This window comes from Lacerta agilis, chromosome 10 (genome assembly GCF_009819535.1).
Source record: "Lacerta agilis isolate rLacAgi1 chromosome 10, rLacAgi1.pri, whole genome shotgun sequence".
Taxonomy (NCBI): domain Eukaryota; kingdom Metazoa; phylum Chordata; class Lepidosauria; order Squamata; family Lacertidae; genus Lacerta; species Lacerta agilis.
Window position 1 is genome coordinate 1,288,617 of NC_046321.1, and position 20,394 is coordinate 1,309,010.

A 20,394-nucleotide genomic window follows, 5' to 3' on the forward strand; every position below is an offset into this window, starting at 1 on the left:
GCCAGATTCAGAAAATTGAGTTCTTCCAAATGTGCTCAGGGCCATTTTGCTCCTCTGCCCCATTATTCCCAGGCACAAAGCAAGCTGGCAGCTGCTTGCTATGTATGCCCCAAGCCCAAAGGAATGTCGGATGCCCTGAACCTGTTTTCTGGGTGAAAGGTGGCAGAAAGCCTCAGGGCTCCGGCTGCCTTTGGGGTCCAGCCTCATCGCTCAGGTTCCTTCTCTGCCCTTGCTCAGGTCGGCCCAGAGAATGCAGAGGGTTGTTGTCTTGCCAGTTGGAAATCTGAGGAACCAGGAGGCCTCGCTATGTGGCTATTTTTACAAATGTGCAGGAGCTTTGCACCAAGAGACCGAGATTTTGTGGATTCCTGGCTGCGGCAAGCAAGGTGTTCCCAGCCACAGAGCCAACTGCGCTACCAGGCTGGCTCTGGGCTGTTGAGACTGCCACTGCCAAGGGGGAACCAGGGACACCCGGTGCATCAACTGGGGGAACCGCTGACCCCCTCCCCATGACCCAAATTGAGCCAGGAGCGAGAGCATCTGGCCATCCGGCTGACTGCCCAGTGGCGCTCTGGGGCCAGTAAAAAACCTGGAGGTGAGACAGTGAGAAAGAGGAGAAAGAGAAGGAGAAGGAAGGGAGAGAAAGAGGAAGGACAAAAAAGAGGGGAGGACAGGTAGGAAAGCACCAGGAGGTCAAGGACACTGGCTGAGCCCAGGCCGACCTGAGCCTACTCCATGGTGGTTAGTGCTCCAAGAGAGCCGGCTGAGACCCAGAGGAAGGCCCCACGACAAAGGAGACCACAGAAGAGAAGATGTTACTTACTTATTTTTTTTTATAATATTTTTAAAATATTTTTCCCCCCTCTTTTCAAAAAAAAAAAAGTGCCACCTGATTCTTTGAAAAAAAATCTGGTAACCTTACCCTTGGGGGGGGTCCCTCCCAACCCTACCATTCTCTGATTCTATGAGGAATGAAGAAGGCTGGTACCAGTGCCAAGTGCTGCCCATGGGGAACCTGCCCCCCCCTCATGAATTTGGCTGGGGATTTAAATAATCCCCGCCCTCCCGCAGGCTGTGCCTGGGGGTGCGTTCTCACTCTTCTTAGCAAGGATGGTGAAAGCCCAGGGGTCTAAATAGGTGAAAGGGCAACTGGACGCCCAGGAAGGAGGAGAGGGCCCCTCCCTGTTGATGCATGGGGGGGGGGTCTTGCAAGGGGGATACAAGGCTAAGGGGCGGGAGGGCTGAGTCTTTCCTGCTTGTTGGTTGAAAGAAGAGAAAGCTGGGGGAAGTGGTGGTGGGGGGGAGCACAGGAGGGGAGCTCAGGTCCTGCTTGAGAGGGGTTCCTGTCATGGGCACCGGGTTGGCCACCGTGAGAACGCAACACTGGATTCTCTCCCAGTAGGGCATTCAGAAGCACTGCTGCCTCTGACTGGGGAGGGCCAACCTGCCCTCTCGCCTCTTCCAGAGAGCCAGTGTGGTGTAGTGGTTAAGAGCGGTAGACTTGTAATCTGGTGAACCGGGTTCGCATCTCCGCTCCTCCACATGCAGCTGCTGGGTGACCTTGGGCCAGTCACACTTCTCTGAAGTCTCTCAGCCCCACTCACCTCACAGAGTGTTTGTTGTGGGGGAGGAAGGGAAAGGAGAATGTTAGCTGCTTTGAGACTCCTTCGGGTAGTGAAAAGCGGGATATCAAATCCAAACTCTTCTTCTTCTTCTTCTTCCAGGAATTTCTCCAATCTTCTTTTAAAGCCATCCAGCTTGGTGGCCGTCGCTGCCTCCTGTGGCAGGGAGTTCCACAGGTTCACTCTGCGCCAGGTGAAGACTGTCCTCCCCCAGAGAGGGAGAAAAGCTCTCCTCCACCCGCTTTCTCCATGCCAGACATACTTTTCATAAACTTGTATCAATATCCTGTAGGAGGCGAGGAGGAGGCCAGAACTTTACGCAGCCTTCCAAATCTGGTCGCACCAAAAAATCATAGAGAGGCCTTAGGAAACACAGGATCGTTGAGTTGGGAGGTACCCCGGGGTCATTTAGTCCAACCCCCTTCCCTTCAAAGCAGGATGACAATGGCCGTTTCGTTTCCAGTCCCTTTCCTAACTATCCGTCGCAGGGGATTTGTCTTTTCCACGGCCGCTGCTTACCCCCTTCATCAAAACCGGGTGCTTGAGAAGGGGGGGGGGGCAATTGGGGGTAGCGCGCCTCCCTTCGGAGGGAGAGCCCAAAACCCGAGCAAGCGGCGCAGAAGTCGAGGGACGAGGCATCTTCGGAGCTGGCGGGACGCGGGGCGGGGGTGTGAGGCGGCGTGTCAGACGGGGCTAGCCCCCCCCCTTCTCTGGCCAAGAGCCCAGTGGGTGAGAGGTCACTGCAGGGGCTGGGGGGAGAGGGCGGCTTCTGCACAGCCCGGGCGTGCGGCACGTGCAAGGCGTGTACAGCCGTCGGGGGTGGGGTGTGTGGAGGCGTGCAAAGGCAGCAGGGAGCCCCTCCTCACGCTCCCTCCCCGGCCCCGAGCTTTCAGGAGGGGAGGGGCCGGCCGATGCGCTCCGAGACCCTGGACCGGCCCCGCGACGCCAGTTCCCACGGCCGCCCCGTCCAACAAACCTTCCCTTCCGGGCGCAGCGGGGTCAGCGCCGCCCCGTCGGAGGAGCCATAAGAGGCAGGCGCGTGGCCGGCGGAACGGGCTGCACGTCTCCGCTGCCGGGAGAGGAAGAGGAGGAGAGCCGGTGAGTGGTCGTCCCCCCCCCTCCGTCCCGTCCATTGGTTGGGGTCGTTCGGGAAAGAGGGCTTCATTGAGCCTCGACGGCTCCTCGCCTCTTTCCCGCACTGGGAAGAAGAGACGCCATGGGTCGGGGGGTAGGGGAGCCTCTGCCCGTCGAAGGGTCCCGGGCCCATTGCCAACCGGGCGGGCTGGGAATGGCGCCCCGCACACCTGGGAGACGCTGCAGGGTCGTCCCCGCCTACCCAGATGGAGTCCGGGTCGGAGAAGACAGTCGTCCCCCGCCCCCGCCTCCCCACGACACACACACGACTAACCACCCGCAGTCCGACGGGATCCGGGGCGAACCGTCAGCCCAGAGGGACTCTGCACATGCTCCGGGGTAGCCTGGTTTAGTAACATGGGTTGTTTTTTGCGGTCCAGACTGGGACGTTCGCCTTCCAGTTCCTGCTTGCCTACTTCAACATTTTGGGGTTAAATTTACTCCTCCTGCTCCGCTTTAATCGCTATATCTGGGAGACTGATAGTTGAAGCGCTCGCAACAGGAGTCATGTGTTCCGGAGCACGTGCAGAGCGCCTCCCGTTCCAATTCACTTTATTTATTGGTCTTCTATCGCACCCTTTCCTCTGAGGAGCTCAAGGTATGGCTTACATGGTCGTTCCCCCCCCTTTAATCCCCACCAAGAACCCTACGAAGTAGGGTAGGCCCAGAGAGCAAGGGATTGGCCTTCGAGGTGCTATCCGGTGAGCTTCATGGTCGAACTTGGCGGGGCGGGATTTGAACCCTGGTCTTAGTCCTCATTGAATCCCCACCACAACCCTGCCTGAGATGCAGTATGGCCCCAGTTTCTTGCTTTTGCCCTCATGGCTCAGTGGCAGTCCCAGCCCTGCTTCTAGAGAGTGGGCCTCACATGCTGCCCTCTGGCTCTCTTTGGGGGTCCTCCTGTGTGCAGAACGGGGCTCCCCTTCCTTTCGCGAGAGGCGGAGGCTGGTGGGCAGCTGCGGAGGCCAGCTGGAGCCCGCTCTTGGGGAAACTGAGGCACGTGGAGGAGTGGGGAAAGAGAGCCAGGGAGGGTCTGAGCCCCACTGGGCCCATCATGCACAGCCCCACAGAGTTTCAGAGCAGATTCTCTAGCTGAGATTCCTACATCGCAGGGGGTTGGACTGGATGACCCTCGGGGGTCCCTTCCAACTCCTAACATTGCTGATGGGAGTGAGGCATTGTCTGCGTCTAAGAGCTCAGAGTTCACCTGCAAGATTGCCTTGCCCCCCCCGCACCCCCACAAGTGCTTCAGTCTGGCCCTTCCCCAGGAGCCACATAACCCTGCCCCTTCCACATTGGTGAGGACTCAGTCACTGTGCATGTACCCTTTGGAACTCCCTGCCTATGGATATCAAGCAAGCGTCTTCGCTGGATTATTTCCAGCGCCTATGGAAAGCATTCTTCCTTAGAGATGTTGATCCGAATTTTAACCGGGTGTAGTGTTTTAATAATTTGAACGTTTTAACACGTTGTAATCTTTCCGCTTTGTTTCCCTTATTTTATCTTTCTGCAAACTTTTCAGAGGCATTTATTTATTTATTTATTTATTTTTGCAGTGAAGCGGTTTATAAATTCTGGGAAACAAATAAAATTCAATGCACCTGATTTTGAGAAGGCTGAACGATTAATCTGAGAGGCCTGCAAATGGTGTGTTGGGGTTGAATCTAAAGCTGTCTCTGAGAGCCAGTGTAGTATATAGTTTATCATGAAATATAAAATTTCCTTTTTATTATTTGTCCTCCCATCAGATGTCAAAGAGATACATAAACAACTATCAGACTTTTAGAAGACATCTGAAGGCAGCTCTGAATAGGGAAGTTTTTTTTTAATGTTGGATGATTTTTGGCATATTATAGTTAAATATTGTGCTGGAAGCCTCCTAGAGTGGCTGGGGCAACCCAGTCAGGCTGCATATTATTATTATTAATTATTTTTATATCAGGTACCTGGGTAAGGTAAAAGGTAAAGGTACCCCTGACCAGTCCAGTCGTAGACAACTCTGGGGTTGCGGCACTCATCTCGCTCTATAGGCCAAGGGAGCCGGCGTTTGTCTGCAGACAGCTTCCAGGTCATGTGTCCAGCATGACTAAGCTGCTTCTGGTGAACCAGAGCAGCGCACGGAAACGCCGTTAACCTTCCCGCCGGAGCGGTCCCTATTTATCTATTTGCACTTTGACGTGCTTTTGAACTGCTAGGTGGGCAGGAGCTGGGACCGAGCAACAGGAGCTCACCCCGTTGTGGGGATTCGAACCGCCGACCTTCTGATCTGCAAGCCCTAGGCTCAGTGGTTTAGACCACAGCGCCACCCGCATCCCTACCTGGGAGAGAGCAGGCTTCAAATGCCACAACCATTCGGCATGAGAAGCTCTTTTGGTGACCTGTGTGTGTGTGTGTGTGTGTGTGTGTGTGTGTGTCATCCACTGCCTTCTCTCAGCCTGACCCCTACCTCACAGGGTTGCGGTAGGGCTTCAGTGAGGAGAACCATATAAGGCAGGGGTCAGCAAACCTTTTCAGCAGGGGGCCGGTCCACTGTCCCTCAGACCTTGTGGGGGGCCGGACTATATTTTGGGAAAAAAAATATGAACAAATTCCTATGCCCCACAAATAACCCAGAGATGCATTTTAAATAAAAGGGCACATTCTACTCATGTAAAAACACGCTGATTCCCAGACTGTCTGCCGGCCGCATTTAGAAGGAGATTGGGCCACATCTGGCCCCCGGGCCTTAGTTTGGGGACCCCTGATATAAGGCACCTTGAGCTTGGAGGAAAAGCTGAGATTTAAGTGCAGTAAATTAGATAATAGGGGGAGGGTTGGGCTTCTGTGGCCAAAATCAAGAGGTGTGAGTTGCAGCTTCTCAGGGGTTTCTTCTGTCCTTTCAGGAGCAAGTCCCGGATCTGTGCCCCCCATCACCATGCAGTGGGTGGTGAAGATATACCTCCTGGGCCTGGTACTCTCGTTGCTGTCTCTGCTCTTCGGGCTGATGGGCTTCCTGGGAGACCTGATGCCCCTCCAGGGGCTGGACCCCTGCCTCCCCGGCCGGTGGGTGAAATCAGAGGGCGGCAGCCTTGCGGACGGAGTCCCCCCAGGCCTCTCGGGGGACGACAAGCTCAGGACAAGCAAAGTGACTGGCTCCTACACATGAGACGAGGGGCTTCGCTGACGGCAAACCAAAGTGCCACGGATTATGTGGGTTTGTTTTTTTTAGGGATGGGGTTTACGTAGATGGGGCTGGGTTTGTATGCGCCTTTGCCAACCTGCCCTGGCGAAAGAGGGGGCTGGCAGCAGAAGCCCAGCTGGCCTGGGGGAGGAAGATGCCCCCACTTGGGAGAGCTTCTGTACCCTGTTAATTGGGAGACTTATGGGGCAGGTGTTGGAACCCCTGTGGATCAATATGGAGACCCTTAGCCCCACAGCAAGCCCAGACTCCGCAAAAAGGACACCTATTGATCTGCTACTGCGGGACACAGAGAAGAACACTGAGGACTAGCGACTTGCGGCCAAGAATGGGACTGGCCTTTTCTGCTTCATAGCCTTTTCCGAACGCAGAAGGCCCTGATTCTCAACAAACTGGGCTGCGTTAGGCTCACTGAGCTCTAGACTCTTGGCTACACACACAAAAAAGTGCGCCCTGTGGCCGGGCCTGGCTGTTGGACGGACCTGAAGTTGGCACAACTTGGGGGGGGGGAGGTTCAGGCACCCCACATTGCAGTGATCATGGTGGGATCCTCACCCTCCTAGATTTGCAGATCAAAATTCTGGGCTCCCTTCATAGAAACATTTCCCCCTGTTGTTCGGCCCAGTAATGGATCTGTGTTCTCATCCTGTGAGAGTTTGCTAGGAATCTGTCTGCTTACCCCAAGATTTAGCCATGCTGTCGCCAGCCCGCCTGCAAGCAGCAATTGGTGGAAGAAGCCTGCTGGACTGTGGATCATTTATTACTACTATTTTGTGTGTTGAGCGGAGGGGCTCAGGGGGTCCCTAATTGCTCCCCTGCAAGGGAGGGCAGCTGTGGGCAAGGCAATCCCAGGGGCTGGGCGGGGGGGGGGGGCTAGAGAAGAGAAAGAGACAGGTCCCTGGTGTTGCCAGGCTGCCCCGCCCTCCTTGAGGTGCTTCAAACAAAATCCCTGTGTTTTTAATACCTGTGGTTTATGAAGACACCCCAAAAAGGATGCTATTTGGTCTGGAAGGAGAAAAGGAAGGGCTCTCGCACTCCCCCTGGTGGCGGCTGCTAAGAGTTTCAGTGGAACCAGCTGAAAATATTTTTAAGGACAGACTTTGGGAAATCCTAGCCAGGGGGTGGGTGGTTCATGGGTGCCCATTTGTGCTGCAAACCACCTCCTGGATCTTCTGATCTTGCTGGAAGAGCAGGAGGCTGTATCCTAAATTCTTCGCAGCCTTTCCCTCTCCGAAGGAAGAAGGATGGACGTTTTAAGCCTGTTGAGATGGCCTCTCCTGAAAGGGAACGTTTGTGATTACTTCAATAGATGGCAACTCTTTTTAAATAAATACATATATATAATTCAAAATACAAGCTCTTTATTTGTGGGGAGGGAATTTTTTTGGAGCAGGAAAATGGGGTGCTTGAAAATGCTCCCCCCCATTACCCCCACTTGCTGGCAAGGGGTTCTGGTTTTGTGGAGGAAGGCTGACTGATTTCAAAATACCGTATTTTTTTCGCGCCATAGGGTGCACCGGACCATAGGGCGCACCTCGTTTTTAGAGGAGGAAACAAGGAAAAAAAATATTGTTCTGGTTTTCCTCCTCTAAAAGCCCTTGTTTTTTTTGTTTTTGTTTTTTTGAGGATCAGTTTTGCAGCATTTTTGCAAAGGGAAAAGGCCTGGGTTTTTTTTTCTGAGGATCAGCTCAGATTTGTGCAGCTTTTTTTTTTGCAAAGGAGGAAAAGCAAAGAGGAAAAGCCCCATTTTTATGGGGTTCAACTCACATTTCTACAGCTTCTTAAGGAAAGGGAGCTATTTCTACAGTTTCCAGACAGATAATCCAATCAGCCAATCACATGTCGCTAGGGAAACAAACAACCTCCCTCTGCAGCACATTCAACAATGGAGGCCTGGGCAAGGGAGCGGGGCCAAAGGGAGTCAGGGACTCTTATTTCTCTCCCGATCTCTTGATGATCAGCTGCTGAGAGGAGTCCTTTCAACACCCCCTTTTCTCTTTGTAAAATAAAAAGCACAACCTGCTTTTGGCCCCTGGGCAATTTGGCTCCAGGGACCACCATTCGCTCCGTAAGACGCACAGATATTTCCCCTTACTTTTTAGGAGGAAAAAAGTGTGTCTTATGGAGCGAAAAATACGGGATGCCTTAAGAATACTGTATTTTTCTGTGTATAAGATGCCCCCAAGTATAAGAATGTCCCTACTTATGGGGACCCCAAATTTAGAAAATGGGCATATGCACTATCCGTGTACAAGATGCCCCCAGGTTTTAAACCTTATTTTAAAGTAAAAAAAAAACCCTAGTTTTATAGACTCCTCCTTCCCAGAAGACAGTTATGGAAAACTCCCGTGAGTGGTTATGATTGAAGAAGCATTCTGTGCTACCCAGAAGCTTACTTCCAGAAGGGCTAAAAAAAACAGAAATACACCCCCCCTTCTTGTGGCCGGCTGTGTTGCTGATGCCTCCTCTGCTGGGCAGCAACTGCCCCCTCCCAGGAACAGCCCCCCCTCCTGCTGGCCAGTGTGACATCACAGCTTCAGCCAGGTAGCCCCGCCCCTCTACAGGGTGTCATCGCTGGTGCTGTGGCAGACGAGCCCGGCTGCTGCTGGCTGGCTGGGCCAGGGAGGGCCGAGAGTGGCAACCGAGGCCCCCCCCGAGGCATGCTCACCCCCTCGAGTGCCCATGTCTAGAGGGGCCTTGGCTCGCAAGCACAGTGCTGGGGAGGAGCTGGGCCTGGAAGGGGGCTTGCTCTGCCAGCTGGTCCGCTCCCCGGATTACAACCTGTTCCCCAACTCGGCGGTCTTTGAGAGCAACTTCATCCAGGTAGCTCCCCTCCCTGCCCCCCCCCGGAGGTTTTTAAGCAGAGGTCAGATGGCCGCCTGCCAGGGATGCTTCAACTGAAATTCCTGCATTGCAGGAGGGGTTGGACTACATGGCCTCTGGGGGATCCCCTTTCCAACTTGTGATTTTAGCCTGGTTTGGGCTGGGGGTGTGTGTGTGCTTTTATTCGACAGGTGACGAAGAAGGGGAAATGGGTGGACATCACGAATTCGCCCACCATCGTGACCATGGGAGTGACTTCCTCGGACCCCTGCCTGCCGCTCCCCAACGTCTTGCTGATGGGGCGCCACAGGGTCCAGATCCGGAGGAGCCACAGCAAGGCTTTAAGACGTCCCCCTCTAGAGCTGACCAGGTAAAGTGCAGAAAAGGGATCTGTTGCTATAGTTTAGCACTTTTGCAACTCTTAGCTCTCCCTCTGGGGGTGATAAGAGGAATAACCAAGATAGGCGAGTTACAGGTGTTGGTCTGCCATAGTCGAAACAAAATAGAAAATTCTTTCCAGTAGCACCTTAGAGACCAACTGAGTTTGTTCTTGGTATGAGCTTTCATGTGCATGCACACTTGGTATCTGAAGAAGTGTGCATGCACACGAAAGCTCATACCAAGAACAAACACAGTTGGTCTCTAAGGTGCTACTGAAAAGAATTTTCTATTTTGTTTCAAGATAGGCGAGTTTGACTAGGTATGGCCTCGATTTGTATCGTTTATTGACAATAGCACAGTTATTTCACAAAATTAATACCGTGTTTCTCCTAAAATAAGACACCGTCTTATATTTTTTTTCGCTCAACAAAACACAGTATGACTTATTTTCAGGGGATGTCTTATTTTAACCGTGTCGCATCGGTACGCTGCATAGCCACGCCTCTCCAGGCTGTTTTAATGGGAGTTGCCACGTCACTATGGCTTATTTTCGGGGTATGGCTTATTTTTGGGGAACGGCTTATATTCGCAAATGCATAGAAATCCTGCTATGGCTTATTTTATGGCTATGTCTTATTTTAGGAGAAACAGGGTAGATGGCTTGATTGTAAGAAAATAAAATGCCTCCCAAGTGGTTTACAGAAAACCCCACAAAATTGTCAACGAAAAGAATTAGCAATAATTTTAAAACATTCTACAAAAAAAAAACCACAACTAAAAACTGATCAAGACGCACATCTGGCAATTTAAATATCTGGGTGGGCTTTGTTTAAACAGAAATGTTTTGAGCCAGAAAGAGTACAAGGAATAGACAGGCAGTTGCCCAGTGTAGCTGCTGCCACACGAAAGATTTGAGGAAGCAGGCTGTCGGAGCCAGCTCTGCCAATCACAGTGGTCGAGCACTTCAGATCCCTGGCTGAGGAAGAATGCTGTGTCTTCCTGGGGCAGAGGGGTTTGCAGGGAAGGTGCCTGGGGGGTCCTTTGCAAGAGATCCTGGGCAGGGGGATTCTGCGTCCCTGGGGGACTCAGGGCTGCCTTGCTCCTGACAGAGATGGACTCCCTCTGGACACGGCGGACTCTGCTTTTTGGGAGGTTTTTAAACAGAGGCTGGATAGCCATCCATCAGGGGTGTTTCCATCGTGCATTTTGTGCTTTTATATTGTAACCACCCTGAGATCTCTGGATGAATGGCAGGATTAATAATAATAATAATAATAATAATAATAATAATAATAATAATAATAATAAATTTATTTATACCCTGCCAGACCGGGCTCAGGGCGGCTAACACCAATAAAATCACAACAAAAACAATTCAATTAAAATACAGATTAAAATACAATTTAAAATTTAATTTAGACTGCAGCCTCGTTTTTAAGTAGCCAACCTATCACACCAAAAGAAGGAAACATCAGGGTTAAACTGAAAGCAACCCAAAGGCCAGGTGGAACAGCTCCGTCTTGCAGGCCCTGCGGAAAGATGCCAAATCCCGCAGGGCCCTGGTCTCTTGTGCCAGACTGTTCCACCAAGTCGGGGCCAGTACTGAGAAGGCCCTGGCCCTAGTTGAAGCCAACCTAGCATCCTTGTGGCTCGGGACCTCCAAAAAGTTATTATTTGATGACCTTAAGGTCCTACCCGGGACATACCAGGAGTGGCGGTCCCTTAGGTATTAGAAAATAGAAAAAAGGATTCCTGCATTGCAGAGAGTTTGACTTGATGGCCCTTGGGGTTCGCTTCCAAGTCTATGATTCTAGGATTCATTTGAGGTTTCTGAGCAGAGGTTGGATGTCAGGGGTTCCTTTGTTGTGATTCCTGCATTGCAGGGGGGTTGGGCTTGATGGCCTTTGGGGTTCCCTCCCAACTCTGCCCATCTATGAAATGCCCATCTTAGCTCCTGGGTGTCGGATGGTTTATTCATTCACCTATTTTTATTTATTGCGTTCTATATCACTCAAGGTGGCATACATAGTGAAGTAGCTTAGGCAGAGAGGCAGAGTCTGGCCCGAGGCGAGCTTCACAAATGAGGGGGGATTCGAAACTGGGTCTCTCCCATGTCCTCGGGGCCTGATTTAGGTTTGATGAGCCCCTAAGCTCCTGAAGGTAATGGGTCCCTTTATATGTCCAGCTGTCCTTTGTCAACAAATTGTCGCTTTTTTGTGTTGAATTTATGCCTTATGTTAATTTATGGACCTAACAGGTCTCTAAAGCCATTTGCACATGTTGCAGTGCAACCAGTCCATGCAGAATGCAGGCACCCTATATATAGAAATGAGCAAACCAGTGATATTTTAGGGAGCAGGAGGGGCCCATTCCTTACATCATAGGAGCCTACACAACACAAAACACTGTTGTTGAATGTAGGTTTTATTTTATTAGTTTTTTAGCTTATATTTTGGAAATGTAACCCAGGTTTTTTTTCCCCTTTTGGGGGGGGGGCTCAAGAGAGCGGGGCCCTAAGCTACAGCTTGTTTAGCTTATGCGTAAATCCAGCACTTCATGTTCTAATTCAACACACTAACCACTGCGCCACACTGTTTCTGAGCCCCGCCCCCTGCCCTGCAGCGCCCATACCCTGACCGGTTCTGCCGCTTTGCCCCAGGCTGCTCCCCCTGCGCTACGTCCGCCTGTCCGTCCACGACGAAGCCCAGCGCATCCTGCGCGTTCAGACTGTGACGGGGAAGGTCTACTACCTGCAGCTGCACCAGGAGCACCCCCGCGCCGTCTTCGCCCTGTGGAGCCGCCTGGCCGAGATCCTGCAGAAGGGCCTCTCCATCACCACCAAGGACCCCAACATTCGCATCCGCCACAGCTTGGTCCCCAGCGGCAGCAGCCCCTCCAGCAGCTCCTCCGGTGAGGTAAGGGGGCTGCTCTTCTTGCAAACTCCGGCACAGGGAAGGACGCGGTCCGAGGTCTTCGGGGGGGCGGGGCGATTCTTGTGGGATGTGATCCACGAGAGGCAGTCAAGTACAACATTCCTTCTAATGCTAGAGAAGACATCCGAGGGAATGTTTGGTCCAGCCAGTCAAAACTTCCTGTTCCTCCTGGCCGGAGCATCCTCCCTTTGCATGTGACTAGAGGTGGGCGTGACCTTACCTGTCCAGGTAACAAAAGGATGAGTCACACAGCACCCTTCCCTCTTTTTGACTCCCTTCTTCGTCGGAGCAGCTTTTAGCTAGGACTGCTCTGCTAGCTCTCAGCTAGCAGAAGCAATGGGATTATTTCCCCATATGGGGTAGATCCACATGTACATATTTGTAACTTAAGTCTGCCTTCAGGGATCCAGCTGTGAACTGATGTGAGTATACTTCTTTTACTGACTTTGAATAAGATTGTGGCGTGTTTATTCTTTTAAGAGGGATTCAAGGGAACTTACCAGGAACGTACAACACAATCTGAGACAGACTGAATTGTATAATAGTAAGAGGCTCACACGAGCCTGCAACCAGCTATCTGTTGTGCATCTAAAAAGGGGGGAATGTAACTCTGCTAAGTAAAGGAATTTGCTAGCGCAGACTGAATTGTATAATAGTAAGAGGCTCACACGAGCCTGCAACCAGCTATCTGTTGTGCATGTAAAAAGGGGGGAATGTAACTCTGCTAAGTAAAGGAATTTGCTAGGATGCAAGTTAGGAAGGATATTAATAAACAATATATCCTATTGTGCCACCCTGAACATTCCCACAGTTCTTGCTCTGGCCCCATGTGGGGGTGTCAGGGCATTCTGTATGTGGACGTGGGGTCACCATAACCAGCAGCTGAGCGAAGTTGCTGCGGCTGGCAGTTAGGAATGTTCCCAACGCTCTGCTGGGGCAAGTTGAAGGGAGAGGTCTCTGAGCTTGTGAGGGGGCCGTGAGGTGATAATCCCCCATGTCCACAAGCCATAAATCTCGAAAACATGGAGCCCGGCAGCACTTCCGTGGCGCAGCTTCTGCTCCCTTTCGATTTCAGCAGTGTACTTCTCAGCCTTCTGGAAAAGCGTCTTGAAATTCCCTCTGGTAATAACTCAGAGCAACTCCTGCTTCATTTCAGCAAAGCAGCAAATTTATTACAGCAGATTAGCAAACAAAACTGGGGGAGAGAGCAGACATTCTTTCCTCTCCAACCGTCTCCGTGAACAACAAACCGACTGAGAAAAACAACAGTACCGTAGTACTTCAGCTCTGTATATTGGACAAACAGGCCAAACCCTACACCAAAGAATAAATGCACATAAATCTGACATCAGGAATCACAAGACAGAGAAACCAGTAGGAGAACACTTCAGTCTCCCAGGACATTCTGTACAAGATCTCAAAGCAGCTGTCTTATTACAAAAGATTTTCAGAAATAGACTGGAAAGAGAAATTGCTGAATTGCAACTCATTACCAAACTTAAAACCATGGAGAGACCTGGTCTGAATAGAGACATTGGATTCTTATCTCATTATACATAACAAAGCTATTTTTAACCTTTTCACCCCTTGCTTTTTCCTGTAAGACCAATTGCAGTCGTTAAGAGTCGTCAACAGGTTTTCCACACCCATCAGCCCATCCCCCATTCCCACCACCCTTCTGAGTAATACCCCTCCCCACCCTCTCACTATATATAAGGGTCTGGTGACTTCTGTTTCAGTGTATGTGAAGAAGTGTGCATGCACACAAAAGCTCATACCAAGGACAAACTTAGTTGGTCTCTAAGGTGCTACTGGAAGGATTTTTTTTAATTTTTTTATTATGTTTTATATAAAAATAGAATAAAACATAAAACATTAACAATCTGATCCAGTATGAAAAGCCACAATATATTTTAAAGTGATTATATTTATTTTAAACCATTTATATAAAATACAGTGGTCCCTCGGTTCTCAAACATAGTTCGTTCCGGAAGTCCGTTCCAAAACCAAAGCGTTCCTAAACAAAGGCGCGCTTTCCCATAGAAAGTAATGTGAAATGGATTAGTCCGTTCCAGACTTTTAAAGACAACCCCTAAAACAGCAATTTAACATCAATTTTACCATCTAACGAGACCATTGATCCGTAAAATGAAAGCAATAATCAATGTACTCCATTGTAAAATAAATAAGACAGTATTGTAGATGATAAAAATAAAAATTATTTCCCCCCTTAACCTTAGTCATTGCTTGGATGGGGGGGGGCTTTTATCCATTTCCGCAGTCACACAATCAATCAATCAATCAATCAGTAGATGAACTGGGTTCCACACACACAAAAAATGTACCCGGCTGATAAAGTAGTCTCATATAAACAGATATAATATAGAACTAAAACATAATAATACATGGGTGCAACTATTCAACTGAAATATGTGACATCAAATGTCAGTATGTATCACGAGATCCACATAATACAGATGAATCCATTCTGGAAGTCCGTTTGACTTCCGAAATGTTTGAAAACCAAGGCACGGTTTCTGATTGGTGCAGGTGCCCCGGAAACAACAGCCGACAGCCGCATCGGATGTTCGGCTTCCGAAAAACGTTCGAAAACCAGAACACTTCCTTGTGGGTTTTTGGTGTTTGAGAACCAAGGCGTTTGAGTACCAAGGTACCACTGTAAAACAATATTTAATCATCCATTCGAATCTAATAGTAAACCGTAAAATTAAACGCCCGCAAATAATAATTTGAAGAATGGTTAATCGGTGCTTGTTTGTAACGATTGCTGCAAACGGCTTTGATGTGCATTTTTATGATGGAGCGGCAGGCAGATATTTGTTATAAATAAATTAACTGGGTGGTTGGCAGCCAGGGGGAAATGGGGGGTGCCTTGGATTCATAACAGCCTCTCTGGTTCTCTCTCTCTCTCTCTCTCTCTCCGGCCTCAGTACGTGGACAGGGTGACCCGGGGAAGGAGCGCAATGAAGAAAGCAGGCAAGAAGGTGACGGGGGCCCTCTCCCACATCTCGAAAAGCCCCCCAAAGGACAAAGGGAGGAGGAAGTAAGTTGGCCGGACTTATTTCATGGGGCTCGCTACCAACGGATGCAAAATTGGAGAGCTGGAAGGGGACCTCCTAGGGTGATTTAGCCCAACCCCATAGGATGCAGGTTTCACAGCAGAAATAATAATAATAATAATAATAATAATAATAATAATAATAATAATAATATATTTATACCTCGTCCATCTGGCTGGGCTTCCCCAGCCACTCTGGGCAGCTTCCAACAAAATATTAAAATACAATTATCCATCAAACATTAAAAGCTTCCCTAAACAGGGCTGCCCAACCTGAGTTATCTGAGAACATCAGAACAGTCGTCTGGGTCAGGCCAAATGGGGCCCGTCTCGTCCAGCCTCCTGTTCTCACAGTGGCCAGTCAGATGCCCACTGTGGGAAAGCAGCAAGCAGGATTCGAACACAAGGGTAACTCTCCCCTCTGGGGTTTGGAAGCGTTGGGTGCTGAGCGTAGCCATTGTGACTCTATGAATCTGTCTCATCCTTTTTAAAAGCCCTCCAAGTTGATGGCCATCATTTATTTCCTCCTGGGGAGGAGTGTCGTAGTTTGAAAAACCTCCAGTGAATCATAGAACTGTAGGTTTGGAAGGGACCCCCGAGGGTCATCCAATCCAACCCCCTGCAATGCAGGAACCACAGCTAAAGGATCCCTGACAGAGGGCCGCCCAACCTCTGCTTAAAGGTAAAGGTAAAGGGACCCCTGACCAGTAGGTCCAGTCGCGCACGACTCTGGGGTTGTGGCGCTCATCTCGCTTTATTGGCCAAGGGAGCCGGCGTACAGCTTCCGGGTCACGTGGCCAGCATGACTAAGCTGCTTCTGGCGAACCAGAGCAGCACACGGAAACGATGTTTTTACATTCCCGCCGGAGTGGTACCCATTTATCTACTTGCACTTGGATGTGCTTTTGAACTGCTAGGTTGGCAGGAGCTGGGACTGAGCAACGGGAGCTCACCCCATTGCGGGGATTCGAACCGCCGACCTTCTGATCGGCAAGCCCTAGAGCAAGGGTCAGCAAACTTTTTCAGCAGGGGTCCGGTCCACTGTCCCTCAGACCTTGTGGGGGGCCAGACAATATTTTGGAAAAAAAAGATCAAATTCCTATGCCCCACAAATAACCCAGAGATGCGTTTTAAATAAAAGGACACATTCTACTCATGTGAAAACACTATTATTCCCGGACCGTCCGCGGGCCACATTTAGAAGGCGATTGGGCCGCATCCGGCCCCTGGGCCTTAGTATGGGGACCCCTGCCCTCGGCTCTGTGGTTTAACCCCCAGCGCCAACCTCTGCATAAAAACCTTCAAAGGAGGAGGAGAGGCCCCCCACCTCTTGTGTCTTCCTGATGTTTAGTCAGAATCTCCTCTCTTGCCAGTTATGCTGTGAACTGCCCCGAAATCTACAGATGAAGGGGGGGGAATGCAAAGTTAATAAATAGTAATGATAATTTGGATCCATTGGTTCATGTCCTAACGGGCGTTGCCCAGTGCTCTCCGGCACAACAGCTGGAATGTATTTTTTTGTGGGCTCGAGGGCACATTTCTGGCACATCAAAGGGTGCCCTGGGAATGGTTGGCAGGCAATGAGACTGGGCAGGATTCCTCTTCCTCTGCCTGTGGCTAGCCTGGGGGCGGCTGCCCGGGTCAGTGGGGAGGAAACGGCAGCTCTGGGATGGAGGGGCAGAAAACGGACAAGCAGGGATCACGCCAGAGCAGCAAAGTCCACTCTGAGCTGTGCGATGGCTGGGAAAGTGGCATAAGCTTTAATGGCAAAGAAGTTGCCTTAGTGGTGAACGCCTTGGTTGTGATTTCTGCATTGCAGGGGGTTGGACTAGATGACCCCTGGGGTCCCTTCCAACTCTACAATTTTGGGATTCTGTGCAACACATAGTTAGACGGCGGAACTCACTGCCACCTGAGGCAGTGGTGGCCACCAACTGAGATGGGTTTAAAAAAAGGATTCACAGAGGGAGGCAGCGACGCTTCTGAATCCAGCTGTTGGAAACCATGGGGGGGGGGAAGAGTTGCTCTTGCGCTCAATTCTTGCTTGCTGGTTTCCCATGATGGGCACCCAGTTGGCAACTGTGAGAACAGGATAGGCCATTGGCAGCCTCTTTTTATGACTCCTGTGGGAATGAGTTCCACAGATTATAACTATCCCTGTTTGGGGAAGTTTTTAAAGTTTGAAGTTTTATTCTGTTTAATATTCTGTTGGGAACCGCCCAGAGCGGCTGGGGAAACCCAACCAGATGGGCAGGGTATTATTATTATTATTATTATTATTAATAATAATAATAATAATAATAATAATTTGATTTATTAATTAATTAACGACATTCCTAAACACAACACAGAACTTTGAGGCACATTCCAAATGGTTTAAGCCACATCCTTGTGTTGCATTTTGTCTCCTTCCCTGACAGGGTGTCCTTTCAGGGAGATTACAACGACGAACTCTCGGCTTTGTCCAATGACATGAAAGGTAAGCAACCCCCCCCCCAAAAAAGTGCTTATTTCTTCCAATAGCAAGCACCCACCAGACCTGCCATGCAATGCCACTGAGCCCCTGCAAATCCCAGGTGTGCAGAGTTAGAGGGAGGAAGGGCGGGGGGACGACGATGACAGACACTCAGGTCTCTGTCTCCAAAGTGGAGCAGGTGTGTGGCATGGCAGAGGCCCTCAGGATCTGCTGGGGATGAGGGTCAAAGTAAATGGCCCTGGGCGCAGGGGAGCCTTTCCCAAACCGGGTGCCCTCCAGCTGTGTTGCGCTATAATTCTCAGCCGGCACAGCGAATGGTAAAGGATGCCAGCAGCTGGAGTCCCGCAACATCTGGAGGGAAGCAGCACTATTATCGCTATGGATTTGCAGGTGAAACTCGAAAAATTAGAATATCGTGGAAAAGTCCATTTATGTAAGCAATTGTTTTCATTAGCTACCGGAGTTTAATGTATGAGATAGACTCATGACATGCAAAGCGAGATATGTCAAGCCTTTGCTTGTTATAATTGTGATGATTATGGCGTACAGCTGGTGAGAACCCCAAATTAACAATCTCAACTTTGGGGTTTTCATCAGCTGTGTGCCATAATCATCACAATTATAACAAACAAAGGCTTGACATATCTCGCTTTGCATGTCATGAGTCTATCTCATATATTCAACTCCAGTAGCTAATGAAAACAATTGCTTACATCAATGGACTTTTCCACGATATTCTAATTTTTCGAGTTTCACCTGTAGAGCTGGATTTACTCGGTGCTGAAAAGCCATGTCAATAGGCAGGGAGTTCCAAAGTGCAGCTGCTTGCAAAGGCAAGACTGAGATGATGATGAGGCACCCATAGCAGAGCCAGTTCCACAGTTTGGAGCGGAGAGGAGGGCATATATATGGGGCCCGGTGTTTGGGGTGGTCTCATGCCTGCCCCCCTTAATTCTGCCTTGCAGGGGCGCCTTTGCGGTGCGATCTGAGCCCTCCCGCCTCCTTCACTCGCTTTCCTGTCCTCTGCCCCTCAGTGCTCTTCTACGATGTGCCTGCCCCCCTGGTTTGCGCCCGGTGCAAAGGGCGCCTCTCCAAGACCTCCCGCCGGCACAGCCGAGAGCTCAGGCCCTCTGAGGCGGATTTGGACCTCCTGCCTTGGATGGACAGCAGGAGCTACGGACTCTGGCAGCAAGAGACGCCTACGTGGCTGCAGCCCCTCAACCGCCTGAGCAGCCTGGCTGCCGCAGGCCTGAAGTAGAAAGACGGGCAGAGGCACCGGAGAGGAAGGCTGGGCAGCGATGGCACTGGGGAAACTGAGGCGCCGGCTGGCAGAGACTAGAGAGAGAAAGCCAAAGCATAATAAAACTATATGGCTGGGTGTGAGCGGCATGGTGGCCAGCACTTTTTTTGGGGGGGGGAGGGCTTGTGGCTTGGTGTTTCCGGCTTATGTTCACGCCCCTGCTGAGGTGCCCCCTTTCTTGTCCTCGGATCTCATGCCAGGGAGGACGAAGGGCAAATGGTGAGAAACGGCCCCGTGCTGCAATTTCCAGCATTCCCAGGGCTGGGAGAATGTACAATACTCAGTGGCATAGCAAGGGAGGGGCGATGGGGGCGGGGTGCCCCGAGTTCCAGGGGAGGGGGGATGACACTTGGCGGCCCCTCCTGCCACTCCCAAAGCCGAGCCCCAACACCTGGCACCCCGTCCGTCCACAAAGCAGCAGCGCCGGCCCGGATGGACTGCACATGTGTGGCATTCCCGCACATGCGCAGTCCGTCCCGACGTGCGTCATGACGTCATTTCTCATGCGTCAGGACGCCCTGCCCCTGGGGGGGGTGCCTTGCCCCCGGGTGGCCAAGAGGCTTCCTCCGCCCCTGATAATACTACCTTGGTTCTCAAACGCCTTGGTACTCAAACAACTTGGAACCCACACACTGCAAACCCGGAAGTAAGTGTTCCGGTTTGCGAACTTTTTTCAGAAGCCGAACGTGCTCCGTTTTGAGTGTTAAGCTTCCGATTTGAGTGTTATGCTGAGGTCTCTCTGTTTTTACTATTTATTTTGCATTTTTGCGGCTCTTTTTTTTCTTTTGTTTTTGTGACTGTGTGGAACCCAGTTCAGCTCCTGATAGATTGATTGTGTGACTGCAGTACATTGTTTATTGCTTTCGTTTTATGGATCGATGGTCTCGTCGGATAGTAAAAATTCACGTTAAATTGCCGTTTTAGGGGTTGGTTTCCAAAGTCTGGAACGGATTAATCCATTTTGCATTATTTTCTATGGGAAAGCGTGCCTTGGTTTAGGAACGGACTTGAAGCAGGTGAGTTGGTGTGGTTAAGTGCGGTGGACTCATAATCTGGTGAACCAGGTTCGCTTCTCCACTCCTCCACATGCAGCTGCTGGGAGACCTTGGGCTAGTCACACTTCTTTGAAGTCTCTCAGCCCCACTCACCTCACAGAGTGTTTGTTGTGGGGCAGGAAAGGAAAGGAGAATGTCAGCCGCTTTGAGACTCCTTCAGGTAGTGAAAAGCGGGATATCAAATCCAAACTCCTCCTCCTCCTCCTCCTCCTCCTCCTCCTCCTCCTCCTCCTCCTTCTTCTTCTTCTTCTTCTTCTTCTTCTTCTATTGATTAAGTTTGAGAACCAAGGTACCACTGTATGTGCTAATTGCCTACCATCTCATAGAATTGTAGGGTTGGAAAGGAACCCCCAAGGGTCCTCTAGTCTACTCCCCTGCAATGTAGGAATCTCAACTAGATCCTACATGACAGA

At 50.6% G+C, this 20,394-nt stretch overlaps 2 protein-coding genes across 2 annotated transcripts; both read left to right on the top strand.

The window, feature by feature from the left end:
• Positions 1–971: 971 nt before the first annotated feature.
• LOC117054036 (translation initiation factor IF-2-like) lies at positions 972–6,184 on the top strand. Its single transcript, XM_033162475.1, has 3 exons — positions 972–984; positions 2,369–2,720; positions 5,639–6,184. The coding sequence occupies exons 1-3, from the start codon at positions 972–974 to the stop codon at positions 5,979–5,981; spliced, it is 708 nt and encodes a 235-aa protein (XP_033018366.1). The 3' UTR covers positions 5,982–6,184.
• A 2,335-nt stretch (positions 6,185–8,519) lies between these two features.
• On the top strand, positions 8,520–19,009 carry LOC117053954 (protein FAM71F2-like). Its single transcript, XM_033162342.1, has 7 exons — positions 8,520–8,757; positions 8,949–9,127; positions 11,798–12,048; positions 14,115–14,135; positions 15,069–15,135; positions 17,571–17,629; positions 18,661–19,009. The coding sequence occupies exons 1-7, from the start codon at positions 8,617–8,619 to the stop codon at positions 18,882–18,884; spliced, it is 942 nt and encodes a 313-aa protein (XP_033018233.1). The 5' UTR covers positions 8,520–8,616; the 3' UTR covers positions 18,885–19,009.
• Positions 19,010–20,394: the final 1,385 nt, after the last annotated feature.